We start from the raw sequence: 15716 nt of genomic DNA, 5'->3' as shown, positions 1-15716 counted from the left end.
CCGTTTGACCACATCCTGCTGTGGGCCATCGTTAGGTATATCCTCCCTTACTTGTTATAACCTTATGACCTCATGACTTCTGGATTGTAGTTTGTTCTTGCTTTTGCAGAAGCGGGAAACAGATGCTTATACCTACTGTTTGCACAGGCATATCTAGCTTAACCCCCTCCCCTCACAGCACCTTATCTATTTGTCTGTAACATCTATCATTCTTTATAGGCACATTTCAGCTAATACAAAAACAATTATGTATTTTCTTCACATAGTTTCCATTCTTGTTGACTCAGCTCTTGGCTGAAACAATTATACACTGGTGCGAGTTCATTTACCTTGCATAAGTAAGTATGATTGCAGAAGTAACACTACTGTACCTATATCCCACACCATCCACATGGCACCCTCCTCCTTCCCGCTCTCTGACATTCCCTCTGTCCTCCCCCTCAGGTACCTCCCTCCTCACTTCCCTCATCCTCAGTGCTTTCCCCTCCCCCTCTGTTCCACCCTTCATGCTCACCTTCCCCTCCATGATGCTCCCTCCCTCACATCTCCAACGCATCCATTCCATCCTCGACTCCCTCATGGTCGTCATCCTCACATCCCGCCCCTCGCCTACACCCATCCTCAGGTCCCTCTCTTTCCCTCACATCCTCCTCCCTCGCTCACATCGAAATGAACACATGCATACCTTTGAGGGTCAAAGTGTGCTCAATTCCAATCACCTGCCGATTTTCAAACAAACTCCTCCTGACGTTTAAAAGTTTCACAATCGGCTGCGCAAACCCTCTCTGCCCTCATTCCTCAGCAAACTCCGAATGAGGGTCAACCCAATCCCAATAGAGATTGAAAAGCCAAAATGTGCCTCCATCCACTCACCCTCCTCAGTTATCAGCATGTTGAAGATTGGGGGGTGTTGCCATTGATCGGTGGGTGAGAAATGCCCAGTTGTGGGGGGGCATGGCTCTGAGGTCAGTCACAATCAGTGACTAATGGGAATGCCAGGAGAGCTTGGAGTTGGCAGGAGAGCTTGGAGTTGGCAGGAGTCAATGGTTGGTTCAAAGTGCAAAAGTCAGCGGATTTCACCTGCAGCAACATGGCCAGCTGGAATTGGCAAACATTACCAGTTGGATGGGATGGTGAGACCAATGGACTTTTATCCTTAAGGCCCAACCCGTTCCTTCCAGGGGAGAGAGCTCTGTCGGCACTTAAGGGAAACTTGAAATGATTCAGGAAGGGGAGCTGAATGGATTCAGTGTAAGTTCCAATAAAGATGGAGAAAATAACCAGACTGAAGCTGGTAAACTATTCTGGATCTAATGATGTCCAGTTTAGGATTCCATGAGAACTCAATGAGGAAATTGTGAACGTTTATCTTTCGAATGTTCATTATTCAGGAATGGCTGCACTGAGTGACAAAAATGAACAAGGCCATTGCAACGTTTAAGGGAACGGTCTGGTCATGGGTGGGTCACCCATAACCAGAGTTCGAGTTCTCATCTTCTCTGGCTTTCATCAAACCTCCCTCAGTCCACGCCTCAATGTTATCCAACCATCTGATTTTTTTTCTGCTCTTACTTCTGCTTTTATTCCGAGGTCTCTTTCAGTTGTTAGTCTTGTTGTTTCCTGAACTTACACCCTTGCTTTAAGAGTACAGAGGGATCACTTTGAAATTATTAACCTGGTCATGAACAGCTTCTCTGGAGACATGACACGAAACAATTACTGAGTGACTGGGAACTTTGGGGGAATCTGAGATGATCAGTGAGGATTCATAAAAGGTAGGTCTTAGCCAATGAATATCGTTGAATGTTTTGAGCAGGATTATTAAAGTGGATGACAAAGGATAGCGTATGACTTTTACAATTATTGACTTCAAGAAGTCACTGCATTTGGATCCACAAGAGAGACTGATAGCAAAAGTGAAAGCCCAATGAATTGGAGATAACCTCCTGATGTATGTAGGGAGGAGACAGAGAGCGGGAGTAATGTGTGTGCGTGTTGGATGACAGGCTGTGATGAGGTGGTGGCAAGAAAGACTGGCAGCCGCCATCTCTATCAAGATAGCACACTCAACATCAAGGCCCTAATCACCCAGATAACTACAACAATATCTCCACTGGCAACCCGATTCCCACCAGAGATCCCCAGATGAACAGTGGAAACACTGATGGAGCTGTGGGTGGATAAATCTCAAGGTCCTGATGGATTTTATTCCAGGGTCTTAAAGGCAGTAGTGAATGAGATAGTAATGTGATGGTGTCAATTTCCAAAATTGCTAGATTCTGGAAAGGTTTGTTTTGGAACAAACCAAACCCCCTCAAAATATATTAAGAAGATAGTCTTTGCTGTATTTTTTTTTCTTATTTAAAGGCAAGTGTCAGGTGTTGTATTCCGGAACCAATTCAATTGGTCAAACTACCGGTCATGAAGCACAACACACTTTATTCATATACTCTAGTCAAAATACAACAAAATAAAGACGAAATCGGAATAACAACTCTATTGGACAACTTAACAGATAATAGATTATTTAAATATTAAACAGTAATGTTCCAATATAGTAACATCCCATAAACTTAGGCAGTAAAATGGACTGTCTTCCATGCAGTTCTCCTGTCCAGGAGGAAAAACATCAACAGAAAATTCTCAGGGAGAATGCAGCAGGAAGCGAAGTCTGACATCTAAACCCAGCTTCAACACTCCAGAAAATGCTGCTGCTGAAAAACTAAAACTAAAAATCTGTGGGAACTTGACCAAACCATTCAGGCTATTTCTGTTGTTCCAATTTTTCTTACTAAAAAACCCCCAAGGCCTCACAAATTGTTTCTTTATTGGCTCTGAGTAGACTGATTGGCACCTCTGCCTCAACCTTTCTTCATTTTAAAATAAAGGACAAAATATATCTCTTAAGGCAAAATATCATCACAGGTTCTACTTGACTGGTAAGTTGCAAATATAACTGCAGTGTTCAAGAAGAGAGGGAGGCTGAAAACAGGGGACTGCAGGCTAGATAGATTAAAATCTCTAATGAGGAAGGGGTTTCAATCGGTCATTGAGCAAGTTATAACTGGTCATGTGGAAATTTCAGAGTGATCATAAACATTCAGCATGGTTTTGTGGAGCGGAAATTGTGTTTAAACAATTTATTGTTGTTCTTTGAAGGAACTGTAGATAAAGGTGAGCTTGTTAATGAACTGAACTTGGACTTCCACAAGGCATGTGACAAGGTGTCATACAAAATGTTAACTTACATGCACCCCCCCACACACAAACGCAATAAAGACAGAGTCCCCATTGTCCTCACCTACCACCCCACCAGGCACTACATCATGCTTAAACACTTCCGCCAACTCCAACTAGACCCCACTACCAAGGACGCCTTCCCCTCCCCACCCCTCTCTGCCTTCCGCAAAGACCATTCCCTTTGCCAATCCTTGGTTTGTGCCCCTCTCCCCATCAACAACCCTGAAATCCCAGGTACCTTCCCCTGCAACTGGAAAAGATGCAAAATCTGCTGCATACCACCCCCTTCATCTCCATCCGGGGCCCCAAACAGTCCTTCTAGGTGAGACAGAAGTTCATCTACCTCTCCTCCAACATAGTTTACTGTATCTGGTTATCCTGATGTGATCTTCTCTACATTGTGAGACCAAACGTAAACTTAGGGAATGGTTCGCTGAGCATCTCAGCTGGACCAGGGGCTGACTGAACCTCTCAGTCACCATCCATTTTAATTCCCCTTCCTACTCCCTTTCTGACTTGACCATCCTTGGTCTCCTCCATTGCCACAACAAGTCAAACCACAAATTGGAAGAACAACACCTCATCTTCCGCCTGGGGAGCCTGCAATCCGGAGGACTCAACATTGAGTTCTCAAATTTCAAAAAAACCTCCCTTCCCCTCCCTTCCATTTCTCTCAGCCACCTATCTGATTCATCCCTCACATCGACCAACCAGATTGCACCCTGCACCTGTCTCCACCTCACCAACCTGTCCCCTCATCCCCTTTATCTGCAGCTCCCCTTACACCCACCCCCAGTCCTCAAGAAGGGTTACATCTGAAACAGTGACTTCTGTACTTCCTGATGCTGCCTCACTTGCTGAATTCTCCCAGCTTCCTGTTTGTCTACCGTACACACAGAATTATGGCAAAAAGTCAAAGCATATGATGTAGGATTTGTATATTAGCATGAATAACATAAAGTTAAAGTCATTATAATTTTAGCAGACCAAAAGGCTGCTCTTGCTTAGCTCATTGGCTGATCAGTTGATTAGAATGGATAAAAGACTGGCTGGCCAGTTGAAATCAGAGTTTGCATAAAAAGGTCCTTTAAAAATTGACAGGATGTGATGCATGGAGTTTGTTGGAGACTGTGCTGATGCCTCAACTTTTTGCATTCTATATAAATGATTTAGATGAGGGGACCCAAGGCATGGTAGCTGAATTTGAGAGTGGCAAAAAGACAGGTCAGAAAGTATAATGTGGAATGGTCATGAGGAGGTTTCAGGCTGATTATAGATCAGCTGAGCGAGTGGCAAAGGGCTGGCAAATGAACTACAATGTAGGAAAAATGTAAATTAGTTTCCTTTGGCAGGAAGAATAAACAAAAGTAGCTTAAACAGAGAACAACTGCAGAATTCTGGAGTGCAGAGGGATCTCAGTGTTATGATGCCTGACTCAAAAAGTATGAATATGCAAGTGCAGCATGAAATTTGGGAGGCTAATGAAACACTGTCCTGTATTATGAGAAGACTTGAAAGCAAAGTTAAGAATATTATGCTTCAATTATACAGAGCATTGGTGAGACCGCATCTCAATGTAGAGAGTATAGACTGAGTGAATGCTACACTACTGAGGATCATTACTAAGACAGTGGTGCGTTGTTGGTGGGTCAGTACTGCTATTGGCTTAACTCTTTTTTATCTTCAATTTATCCATTGTGACTTCAAAATTATTAAATACAAAATTGCAAACTTGATCTGAATGCATTGCTACGAGTAGTCCGTAATGAGAATGTTCTTCAGAGCTTAAGACTTATAGCAGAAATTAGGCCATTCAGCCCATCGAGTTTGCTCCACCATTCAATCATGGCGGATAAGTTGCTTAATCCATTCTCCCACTTTCTCACCATAACCCTTGATCCTTTTGATATTCAAGAACCTATCTGTTTCAGCCTTGAACATACTCAATGACCTGCCTTCCACAGCTTTCTGTAGCAATGAATTCACGACTCTCTGGCTGAAGAAGTTTTTCCTCATCTTTGTTTTAAAAGGTCTTTCCTTTACTCTATGGCTATGCTCTCGCATCCTAATCTCTCCTACTAATGGAAGCAACCCCCAACATCTACTCTGTCCAGGCCATTCAGTATTCTGTCAGTTTCAATTAGAACCCCTCATCTTTCTAAACTCCATTGAATATAAACCCAGAGTCGTCAAATTTTCCTCATACGTTAAGCTCTTCATTCCTGGGACCATTCACATGAACTTCCTTTGAACACCCCCCAGGGCCACTACATCGTTCCTGAGATATGGGGCCCAAAACTGCGCACAGTACTCCAAATGTGGTCTGATCATATTTAATTTATTCATTACTATTTCAACTGAGATTGTCCTCAAAAGGATGGCCTTGGGAAGTGATTTATAGAATCATAGAGTTATACAGAATGGAAGCAGACCCTTTGGTCCAACTCGTGCATCCCAACTAGATATCTGAAACTGATCTCATCTCATTTACCCTTATTCCCTTCAACCTTCTTATTCATGTATCCATCCAGATACCTCTTAAATGTTGTAATTGTACCTGCTTCTGTGTCTTCTGGCAGCTTCTTCCATACACACACCACCCTCTGTCTGAAAAAGTTGCCCCCTCGGTTCCTTTTGAATCTTTCTCCTCTCAACTTAAACTTATGCCCTCTATTTTTGGACTTCCCTGCCCTGCCCTGGGAAAAAGACCTTGGCTACTTAACCTGTCCATGCCCCTCATGATTGTTTATACCTCTAACAGGTCACCCCTCAGCCATAGTCATAATAATAAGAAAATGCTGGTGTCTTGTTTTCCTTTTTAAAAAATTAATTCACAGGATGAAGATGTTGCTGGCTAGATAGATGGTTTCAACGTCATCATTAGATTCCTAATTCCAGATTTTATTCAAATTCAAATTGCACCATCCACCTGGCAGGATTTGAACCTGGGTCCGCAAATATTATCGGGATTAATAGGCCAGTGATAGTACCACTAGGCCACCATGTCCCTGACTGATTTGGTAATAAGCTGGAAATGTGTTGCTGGAAAAGCACAGCAGGTCAGGCAGCATCCAGGGAACAGGAGAATCGACGTTTCAGGCATAAGCCCTTCTTCAGGAAGATCTGGTAATGATTTGGTAATGATCCTGTCTATTTATTAACATCTGACTGAATGGTTCTGTGATATCTGGTATGCGTATTGAAAATGCTGATTTGATTACATGTTGAGGTTCACCCACAATGTGGCAAGGATGGTATGATTTTAAAAAAGTGCACCACATCATTGTGAATGCCCATCCAGTAAAAATGAGGGCTTATCAATGTTTGAGATTTCCATGTTCTTTACCTCATATCAGAGAAATTTGATCTGCTGCCAACAAGATCTCTTGATGGTGTCCAGATGGTATCAGTATCTGAGGGACAACCGTCCATTCTTCTTTTCGAAGTCTGTGAGGAAGTCTCCACTGACTAATGTTGAACTCAAGAGAGAGAGATTGACTACAAACCATAAAGGCTTACTTCCACTGAATCAGTGGTTTTTGAATTGAAAAGCAAGATTACAAAGAGTTGCTGGACAATTATTAATATAGAGTAAAAAAGGAAAGGACAGGTAGATAAGAGTTTAGGTTATTGGAGAATCTTGAAGGAGGAGAGGGAGAAGCAGGAGTTTTAAGGAGGTGAAGAGTTGATGTTTAGAGGAGAAGGGAGTGAATAGGAGACTTAAAAGAGAAAGGACCAGTTCCTGAACAGAGAACAAACACACTGTTGACTGGAATGAGAGCCAGGAGGTTATGTTGGGTGATCAATGGTTTAGTGGGAACTGAATCGAAGGAAGTGGAGCAGGCTTTCATTGACGGTGAGCTCAGAGAGGACTTGAGAGACCATAGGAGGGAAATAGTGAGAAAGGAGAGTTCTGGGTGAGGGGAATAGTCACAGATCATTGATCCAGTGGATGAGTGAAAGGGAGGGAACCAGCACAGAGTCTGTCTAATCCTGATAGAAGTTTGATAAAATTCAAAAGACATTGACAATCATAATGGAGAGACAGGACCTTGCTGTTGGAAACAAAGTTGTTTAAAATTAAATCCAGACAGAAATATCTAAGATGCCAACACGCAACTCTGTGAAATGACATCACCTCTAAGAAACTCCAGTATATGATCTCGAGAGATTTCAAACTATTTCTTGGGAGTGATTTCGGCAGATTTTAGGAAGATAAGTTGGAGTTTTAAATGGTTCCCTCGATCTGTGTTGCCCCACATGAGTGTTATTTAGTTTTGCTCTAAATATTCCCATACACAGCCTCCTCATGAAAATTCCAGTTCGCGTAGATTTCATTGTCCTGACTTGCATTGATATGATGATTCGTTTTCATTTCCTCAACTTGCCTCTGAAATAGAAACCGAGAGGAGAGAAGCAACAACCAGAATGATCAGTGTTCAATATTATTGACCGCAATAAATATTAATTATCAATACTGAATGAGGGTGAATATCGATACTAAATGGTGGGGGGGTGTTGATTATTGATACTGAATGGTGTGCAGTTTGATTATCGACACTAAATGGCGTGAGGTTTGATTATCGATACTGAACGGTGTGGGCTTTGATGAGCGATTCTGAACAGTGTGGATTTTATTATCAATACTGAATGGTATCGGGTTTGATGATCGATACTGCACAGTCTGGGATTTGATTATCCATACCGAATGGGGTATGATTACCAATATTGAACAATGTGTCTGATGGGTGCTCCTGAACACGTGTGGCAATAAACTAATGAGTGGGAGAATGAATTTTGATACTGAATAGTGTGGGAATGATTATTGATACTGAATGATTATCGATTATCGATGTTGATCATTGTGAGATTTACCAATACTGAATTAGGTTTAATTCTTGATACTGAAACAGGTTTGATTATCGATACTGAATGATGTGGCCTTGACTATTTATAAAGGCTGGTATCTGGTTAGAATGTTCATGCTGTATGGTCTGGGTTTTGATTATTGGTAAATAATGGTTTGGGGTTTGATTATTGTATGGAACAGTGTGGGTTTGATTATTTATACTGAATAGGGTTTGTTGATTGATACTGAATGGGCTTTGATTTTCACTGAATGGAATGGGGTGTGATTATCAGTACTGAACTGTATGGGATTCAGTTATCGCTACAGAATGCGGTTCCTTTATTGATACTGAATAAGCTTTGATTAGCGTTACTGAATGGTGTGGAGATGATTATTGATACTGATCAGAGTAGGGTTTGTTAACCAATATTGAATGGTGTTCAATTATTGTCACTGATCGAACTTTGATGATCAATACTGAACGGCATGGGATTTGCTTATTGGTACTGAATGGCTTGATTATCAATACTGAACAGTATGGCATTTGATTATCGATACTGAACAGTGTGGGGTTTGATTATCGATACTGAACAGTGTGGGGTTTGATTATCAATACTGAACAGTATGGTATTTGATTATCAATACTGAACAGTGTGGGGTTTGATTATCGATACTGAACAGTGTGGGGTTTGATTATTTATATTGAATAGTGTATGATTATTGATAGAAAACAGCATGGGGTTTGATTGTCGATAGTGAATCGGGTTTAATTATCGATACTGAACAATGTGGCTTTGAATATTCATAAAGATCAGGTTGGTGTATAAATATCACTGCTGTACAGTGTGGATTTTCATTATTGATAAATGACAGTGTGGGATTTGATTATTAATAATGACAGTCTGAGGTTTAATTATTGAAACAGAACAACATGGAGTTTAATTAATGATACTGAATGGTATGGAGTTTGATTATCGATACTGAATGATGTGGGGAGTGATTTTCAATACTGATTGGATTTGATTATTGATACTGAATGAACTTGATTATCAAACTGTGTAGAGATGATTATCAATTCTAAATGGGATATGATTATCGATATTGAACGGGTTGGGGTCCGATGCGCGCTCCTGAACATGTGTGGGATTAGATTAACGATACTCAGTGGGAGGATTATTATCAACACTGAATGGTTTGGGGTTTGGTTATTAATGCTGAACAGTTTGAGGTTTGGTTATCAACACTGAATGGTTTGAGGTTTGATTATCAACACTGAATGGTGTGGGATTTGATTATCGATACTAAATCAGGTTTGATTATCTGTACTGAAAGATGTGGCCTTGACTGTTAGTGCATAAAGATCCGTATGCACTTTGAATATTAATATTGTATGGTCTGGTAATTATTGATAAATAATGGTGTGGAGTTTGATTGTCAATACTGAACAGTATTAGGGTTTAATTATCTATATTGAATGGAGTTTGTTGACTGAACCTTGAATATTATGGTTTTAATTATCGACACTGAATGGACTTTGGTTTTCAATACTGGGTGGGTGAAGCTGTTGATACTGAACAATATTGGATTTGACTGTCAACACTGAGCAGTGTTGGGTTTGACTATCAATACTGAGCAGTTGAGTTTGATTATCGCTACTGACAGTGATGGGTTGGATTATCAACACTGGATGGGGTGGGGTGTGATTATCAACACTGGATGGGGTGGAGTTTGATTATTGATACGGAACAGTGTGGCCTTTGATTATCAGTACAGAACAAGGTGGGGTTTGATTATTGATTCTGAATAGTGTACATTCCGCATTTTGTTTTGAGTTAGAGTTTAGCTGTGCCATTGATTCCAGACACACGACTAGACCAGACACTTCAATATCAGACCCAGAAGTGGAGGTAAGTGACTCGGTCCTGTAGTACGTGACTCACCTTCTGACTCTCCAAAGCCCAATCCATCTCACAGTTTTCAGAAGTAATTCCTTGATATTCATGTGTACAACGCCTACCTTTAGATTCTTGTTTCATCATCCTTCTCTCCTGTATTAGAAACAGAATGGACACAGCAAAAATGAGCAGGATCTGGATCTGCTCTAGTTATTGTTAGAAGAAGTTACAGATTATCTAACTCCCCTTCTTGTAAAGAAATGCTTCCTGACATCGCACCTGTAGGCCCTGGCTGTGAGTTTTAAGGATTCTGTTCTTGATCCAGACTTTTCCCTAGACCTCTTCATCGGATGGGATAGGCTCTGCACTCTGGAGTCCTTAAGTAATTGGAAGCATTTTGATCACAAGGAAACCTGTCCATGAAATTTGAATGGAATGATGTTCTGCTGGATAAACTTGAACTCTATACCCAGATCACATGAATAACTAGAAACCTTTGACGGCATCCATCATTGGAAATTGCCTTTGCAAGTCACAACATCAACAAAGGAAAATCTTGATCAAGGCAATGAATTCCAATAATTATATTACTTACCCTTGACCTGTCTGACTGTTCTCCTGGGGTGTTTCTGCTAACATCCTTGGTGTGGGCTGAATGATCTCTTCCTGTAGTTCTCATTCTGTGTATTGAATTGAAAACAGTAGATGTTTCATTCTGGGTCAGATCAGGAAGTTGGGAAGGAAGTGAAATGCTTTTTGCTGATATGCAGGACCTTTATCTTTTATTTTTTGTAAAATGTTAATCCTTGCATCCTGACTCTGTGATGATATTGCAGTGCACAATGTACAACTTACAGATTGGCCAAGGACCAAAGACTAAAATACTTAGTAGAAGACTCACTTCACCCAAGAATTCCTAAAGACCATCAAAGACACTAAAATAGAAGAGGATGAAATAATGGTCTCCTTTGATGTAACAGCTCTGTTCACATCAATCAACATCAACCTGGCCAAGGAAACACTGACGACACTATTCAAAGACCCAAAGACACATACACCAAACACCACCAACTTCATCAGCAAGGACAGTTTAGTCAAGCTAGTGGACCTATGCCTTACCACCCACTTCACCTTCAACAACAAAACATACAGACAAATCAACAAAACACCCATGGGATCTCCACTATCTGGGTTCTTAGCAGAGACAGTAATGCAGAGACTCAAACAAATGCTCTGCCAACTGTCAAACCCAAACTTTGTGTCCACTACGTAGATGACACCTTTGTCATCACTAAATGAAACAAATTAGAGGAAACCTTCAAGACCATCAATAATACCCTTAGTGGCATAAAATTCACTAAAGAGGAGGAAAACAACAACAAACTGCCATTCCTAGATGTCACAGTAGAGTGAACAGCCAATGGGGAAACTTCAAACCAGCATCTACAGGAAAACTACACATGCGGACCAAATATTGAACAACAGGAGCAATCGCCCCAACATCCACAAGGGAGGCTCCATCAGAACATTATTCCAATGAGCCACCACATACTGCAACACAGAGCAGAGGAAAATCACCTACGCAGAGTATTCAAAAAGAATGGGTAACCAATGGACACAGTCCACCAATTTCTCAGCAGCAAACCCAAACAAGCAGACAAAACATGTCCAGAAACACTAGCCACTCTCTCCTACATCAAAGACATCTTGGAAATTACTGCCAGACTACTCAGACCCCTTAGCATCATGGTAGCCCACAAACCCACCAACACACTAAAGGAGCAGCTAATGAATTTGAAAGACCCTATACAGACAAGCAAAACTAATGTCATTTACAAAATACCACGCAAGGAGTGTAACAAACACTACATTGAACAAACAGGCAGAAAACTAGCCACCGGGATACATGAACATCAACTAGCCACAAAATAACCTGACCCTCTCTCACTAGCATCCTTACATACAGATGAGGAAGGACACCACTTCGACTGGGACAACACATCCATCCTCGGACAAGCACGCGAATTCTTAGAAGCATAGCATTCCAACCGAAACTCTATCAACAAACACACTGATTTGGACCCAATTTTCTACCCCCTGAGAAAAAGAACAGGACATGACGTCACTATAGGAAATGACATCACCACAGGAAATGACATCACCAATCCAAATAAACCCAAACCTATAAATAGAAAGCAGGAATCATCAGCAATGCTTCGTCTGGAGGCTCACTGAAGATGTTACCTAATATGATGACAAAATGTCTGAAAATAAACCTTCTAGCTCAGTGAGCAAACCTACATCCATTGCAGCGTAAGGCTAGACAGTCATTGACATTGAGTTTAAGAAGTAAAAATCACACAATCAGATAGTTAGCTAATGAAGGAGAAGTGCTGTGAAAACTTGGACTTCCAAATAAAGCTGTCAGACTATAATCTGATGTTGTGTGATGTTTAACGTTGTCTACCCCAGTCCAACACTGGCACCTCCACATCACTGAGTTTCAGTTCATTGCTCGCTCCAGAGGGTGAAGAGGAAATTTCCCAAAGATCAGATGTTACATAGTGCTGTTTAACACAGTGAGAAACTGGACAATGTACAAGAGGATGAGGGAGAGAGAGAGAGAGAGAGAAAGAGGAAGAGGGAGAGACAGAAAGCAGCAGTAGAAAAAGGAAGTTGAATGAATCAGAGATAATGGAAAAGGATGTATCCAGTTAAGAAAGAGAGGCTTGCATTTATATCATTCCTTTCACAACTTCATGATGTTATAAGACATTTTATAATCTGGCTGGCTGACTTGGGAAGTTACAGTACTGAGGGTGGGCTGCATTGTTGGATAAGCTGTGAAACCAACCCCCAAGTGTTGTTGTGAATGATCTTGTGACCACAATTTGAACAAAGTGCAGTGGATTGTCTCCTGACTCTGCAGCAATATTGCTATGTAAGGCTGGGCAGATACTGACATTGAGTTATAGTTCACAGCCCCCTCCAGAGGGTGAAGAAAGATCAGAAACCAAAATATATCCATTTACCAGCATCACTAGAAACTGACTACCTGGATCATTGTCACTTCACTATTTTTGGGAGGTTGCTGCATGTAAATTGACTGCTATGTTTCCTCTAACACAACACTTGAGAAAAACTTCATGGACTGAGAGATGCTTTGGGATAAAGCTGTAGAATTGCAAATTCAAAAACAGCAAATTGAAGCTTGGCACTTACTTTCTCACACACTTGTAGATGAAGAATCCACTCAGTCCAATACTCAAAGTGATTCCAGCTACTAAAAATCCTGCTTTCCATTCACGAAAATCTCTACCTGGAAAAGCAGGCAGCGAGTGACTCCAGAACAGTTTTAAAATGATGCTCAGTCTTACATGTAATTGTTCTATTGTGCCTTACTATTCACAAATGTTAAAAGTTAAAAAAAAAGTAAAATCCCAAACCACCTATTTTCAGACTGTGGGATATAGGTAAATTAATGTTACTTCTGCAATTCTGCAATTATAATTGATTATATAAAAATAAATGAACTCACATCAGTGTGTAATTGTTTCAGCCAGGAGCTGAGTCAACAAGAATAGAAATGATGTGGAGGAAATGCATAATTGTTTTTTTTTAAGCTAAAATTGTATGCCAGAATGAAACGTGACAGCAAAACAATGGTAGATATTACGGGCAAATAGATAAGATGTTGTGAGGGGATGAAGTTAAGCTAGATACGCCTGTACAAACAGTAGGTATAAACATCTGTTTCCCACTTTTACAGAAACACAGGAACAAACCCCAATTAAAAGGGCTTAGTGATAAGATGCTGTGAGGGGCAGCACAGATGGAGGGAGTAGATAATGGTAAGCAAAGGATGGGATGAGGTCAAACGGCCTTGTGAGGTCAGAATAAAGCATTTTGTCACAGACAAGGCCGGATAAGACAAGAGATAAACAGGAGTAATGGGTACCGGTCTTAGGGAAGTGGAGGATGTAAACAGGGGGGGAAACAATGAAATAAGAAAAAATATGTAGGAACCAAATTATATAAATATCGAGTATTTGTTGAATTCAGTGTGTTTTGTCCCTGCCCTGTGGACATCACACCCACTTGCAAATGTAAAATAAATGACACTACTGATGCAGATCTTGTCTTGGACTGAAATTATTGAAGTGAGTGAGCTTTGTTTCTCACAATTGGGGGCTCGTCCGGGATGTTCTTCCATCGCCCGGGGGAGTGGCTGGCCCTGGACACTGGGAAGACGCGTCCCGTTCCCCATTGAGGAGCGGTCTCGTGTCCCGGTTTGGTCTGCTCCTTTGGGTGACTGGTACGAATCCCATTAGAAAGACATCTGAATCAGACAGTGATAGGAGCTTGATAGAAAATGTGGCAAAAAGGGGCCAGACAACTCTGTGCACAGACCAAGGTAAGAAAATTGACTTTTAAGTACTGCCTTGGTGGCTGGGATTGAGTTTTAGTAGTTAATAAGGGACTAACGAAGGAACTCAATATGGGCTGTGCCGTGGGTAAGGAAAAAGCCTCCCGGAAAACAAAAGACGAAAAAGGCAATGGAAATGGAGGCGGGGTCCCTTACAACATTCCTCCGGAAAGCCCTTTGGGCAGGATGTTGTGGAATTGGCAAAATAATACTTGTACAAGGGAAAAAGATGATTAAATATTGTTGCTTCGTATGGACTAAGGAATCCATTCTTCGTCCCGCCATCTTCTGGCCAAAGTACAGGTCGGACGAAGACTGGGTTTGTAAATATCTGAATTTATTTGTCAATGAGTGAGAGAGAGAGAGAATGAAAAGAGCTGTACAGCTGGTAGAAAGTTTAACCCTTTGTGATTTGGTTTGAATGCACATCTGTTTGTTGGTGATTGAATGTTTGCATTTTATTCCCTGGAGCTTGAGTTCCAGGACTGTTTTGAATCTGATTTCTATTATGGAAACATAACATGATTTCTTTTAAGGTTAAGGATTCTATCGAGATTATGAAAAAGAAATGGTGATAACGCCTGTTCTTTTTACAGATCATGACTGCCTTACTATCAGTTTCTAACTAATCTCTTTTATCTTTACATAAAAGCGATTTATGGAGGACAGTTGAAATTTCAGTTCAACATTAGATTGTAGTAAAAACAAAACTCCTATGGTTAATATCTGTGACCTTGCATTCAGCCATGGTTCATGCATTAGAAGTACTTTTTTAAACTTGAATAGACAAATTCTTTTAAGGCAGCTCTGATTATTTCACGACCTATAGTATTGTAATTGAGCAATGATTGGTCAGGACTACTTAAGAAAACTAATTTTGGATTTAAATTAAGGGACTAAAACTGGGTAATTACAGTGAATTTCAAAATTGGGAACTGTATGCATTTTACATTTTAAATATTAAATACTGAATAAATGAATGTATAGTATATAAATATATTTACAAGTTTGGAACAGGCTTTAAAGTTAGTCAAGCATGAATTGATGAATTGGTGTTTGAAGTTATGGGAGCTAGAAATATTGCAATATTTCTTTAAGAAAGAAAAAGGGGAAGAATATAAAGACTTATCCCCTTCGGGATGTACCAATAGGGGACAAAGAGATTGGGTTTGTAAGTGTCCCCTTCAGCAGTGGGGAGGTCAGAACATTTAAAAAGGAAATGAAGGTCCTGGTTGAGGATCCGGTGGGGTTGTTTGAACAAATTGATCAATTTTTGGGGCTCAGTCTGTATATGTGGGCTGAGTTA

At 40.7% G+C, this 15716-nt stretch overlaps 1 protein-coding gene across 1 annotated transcript in view; it reads right to left on the bottom strand.

The window, feature by feature from the left end:
• Nucleotides 1–3468: 3468 nt before the first annotated feature.
• The window catches only part of LOC148139330 (sialic acid-binding Ig-like lectin 13), a 31185-nt gene continuing 18937 nt past the window's right edge, over nucleotides 3469–15716 (bottom strand). Inside the window, exons 6-9 of the mRNA XM_087981049.1 lie at nucleotides 13207–13303; nucleotides 10580–10664; nucleotides 10030–10137; nucleotides 3469–7630 (exon numbers count right to left, since the gene is read on the bottom strand). Coding sequence (XP_087837175.1) covers nucleotides 7523–7630; nucleotides 10030–10137; nucleotides 10580–10664; nucleotides 13207–13303 — 398 coding nt within the window. The 3' untranslated portion in view covers nucleotides 3469–7522. The remainder of the gene's footprint in view (nucleotides 7631–10029; nucleotides 10138–10579; nucleotides 10665–13206; nucleotides 13304–15716) is intronic.

Source organism: Chiloscyllium plagiosum, unplaced genomic scaffold (assembly GCF_037043375.1).
Source record: "Chiloscyllium plagiosum isolate Xiang-an unplaced genomic scaffold, Cpla_swu_hap1 HiC_scaffold_38, whole genome shotgun sequence".
NCBI classification, from domain to species: Eukaryota; Metazoa; Chordata; class Chondrichthyes; order Orectolobiformes; family Hemiscylliidae; genus Chiloscyllium; species Chiloscyllium plagiosum.
The sequence above is the reverse complement of the archived record's forward strand: the minus strand, read 5'-3'. Positions and strand labels throughout refer to the sequence as shown.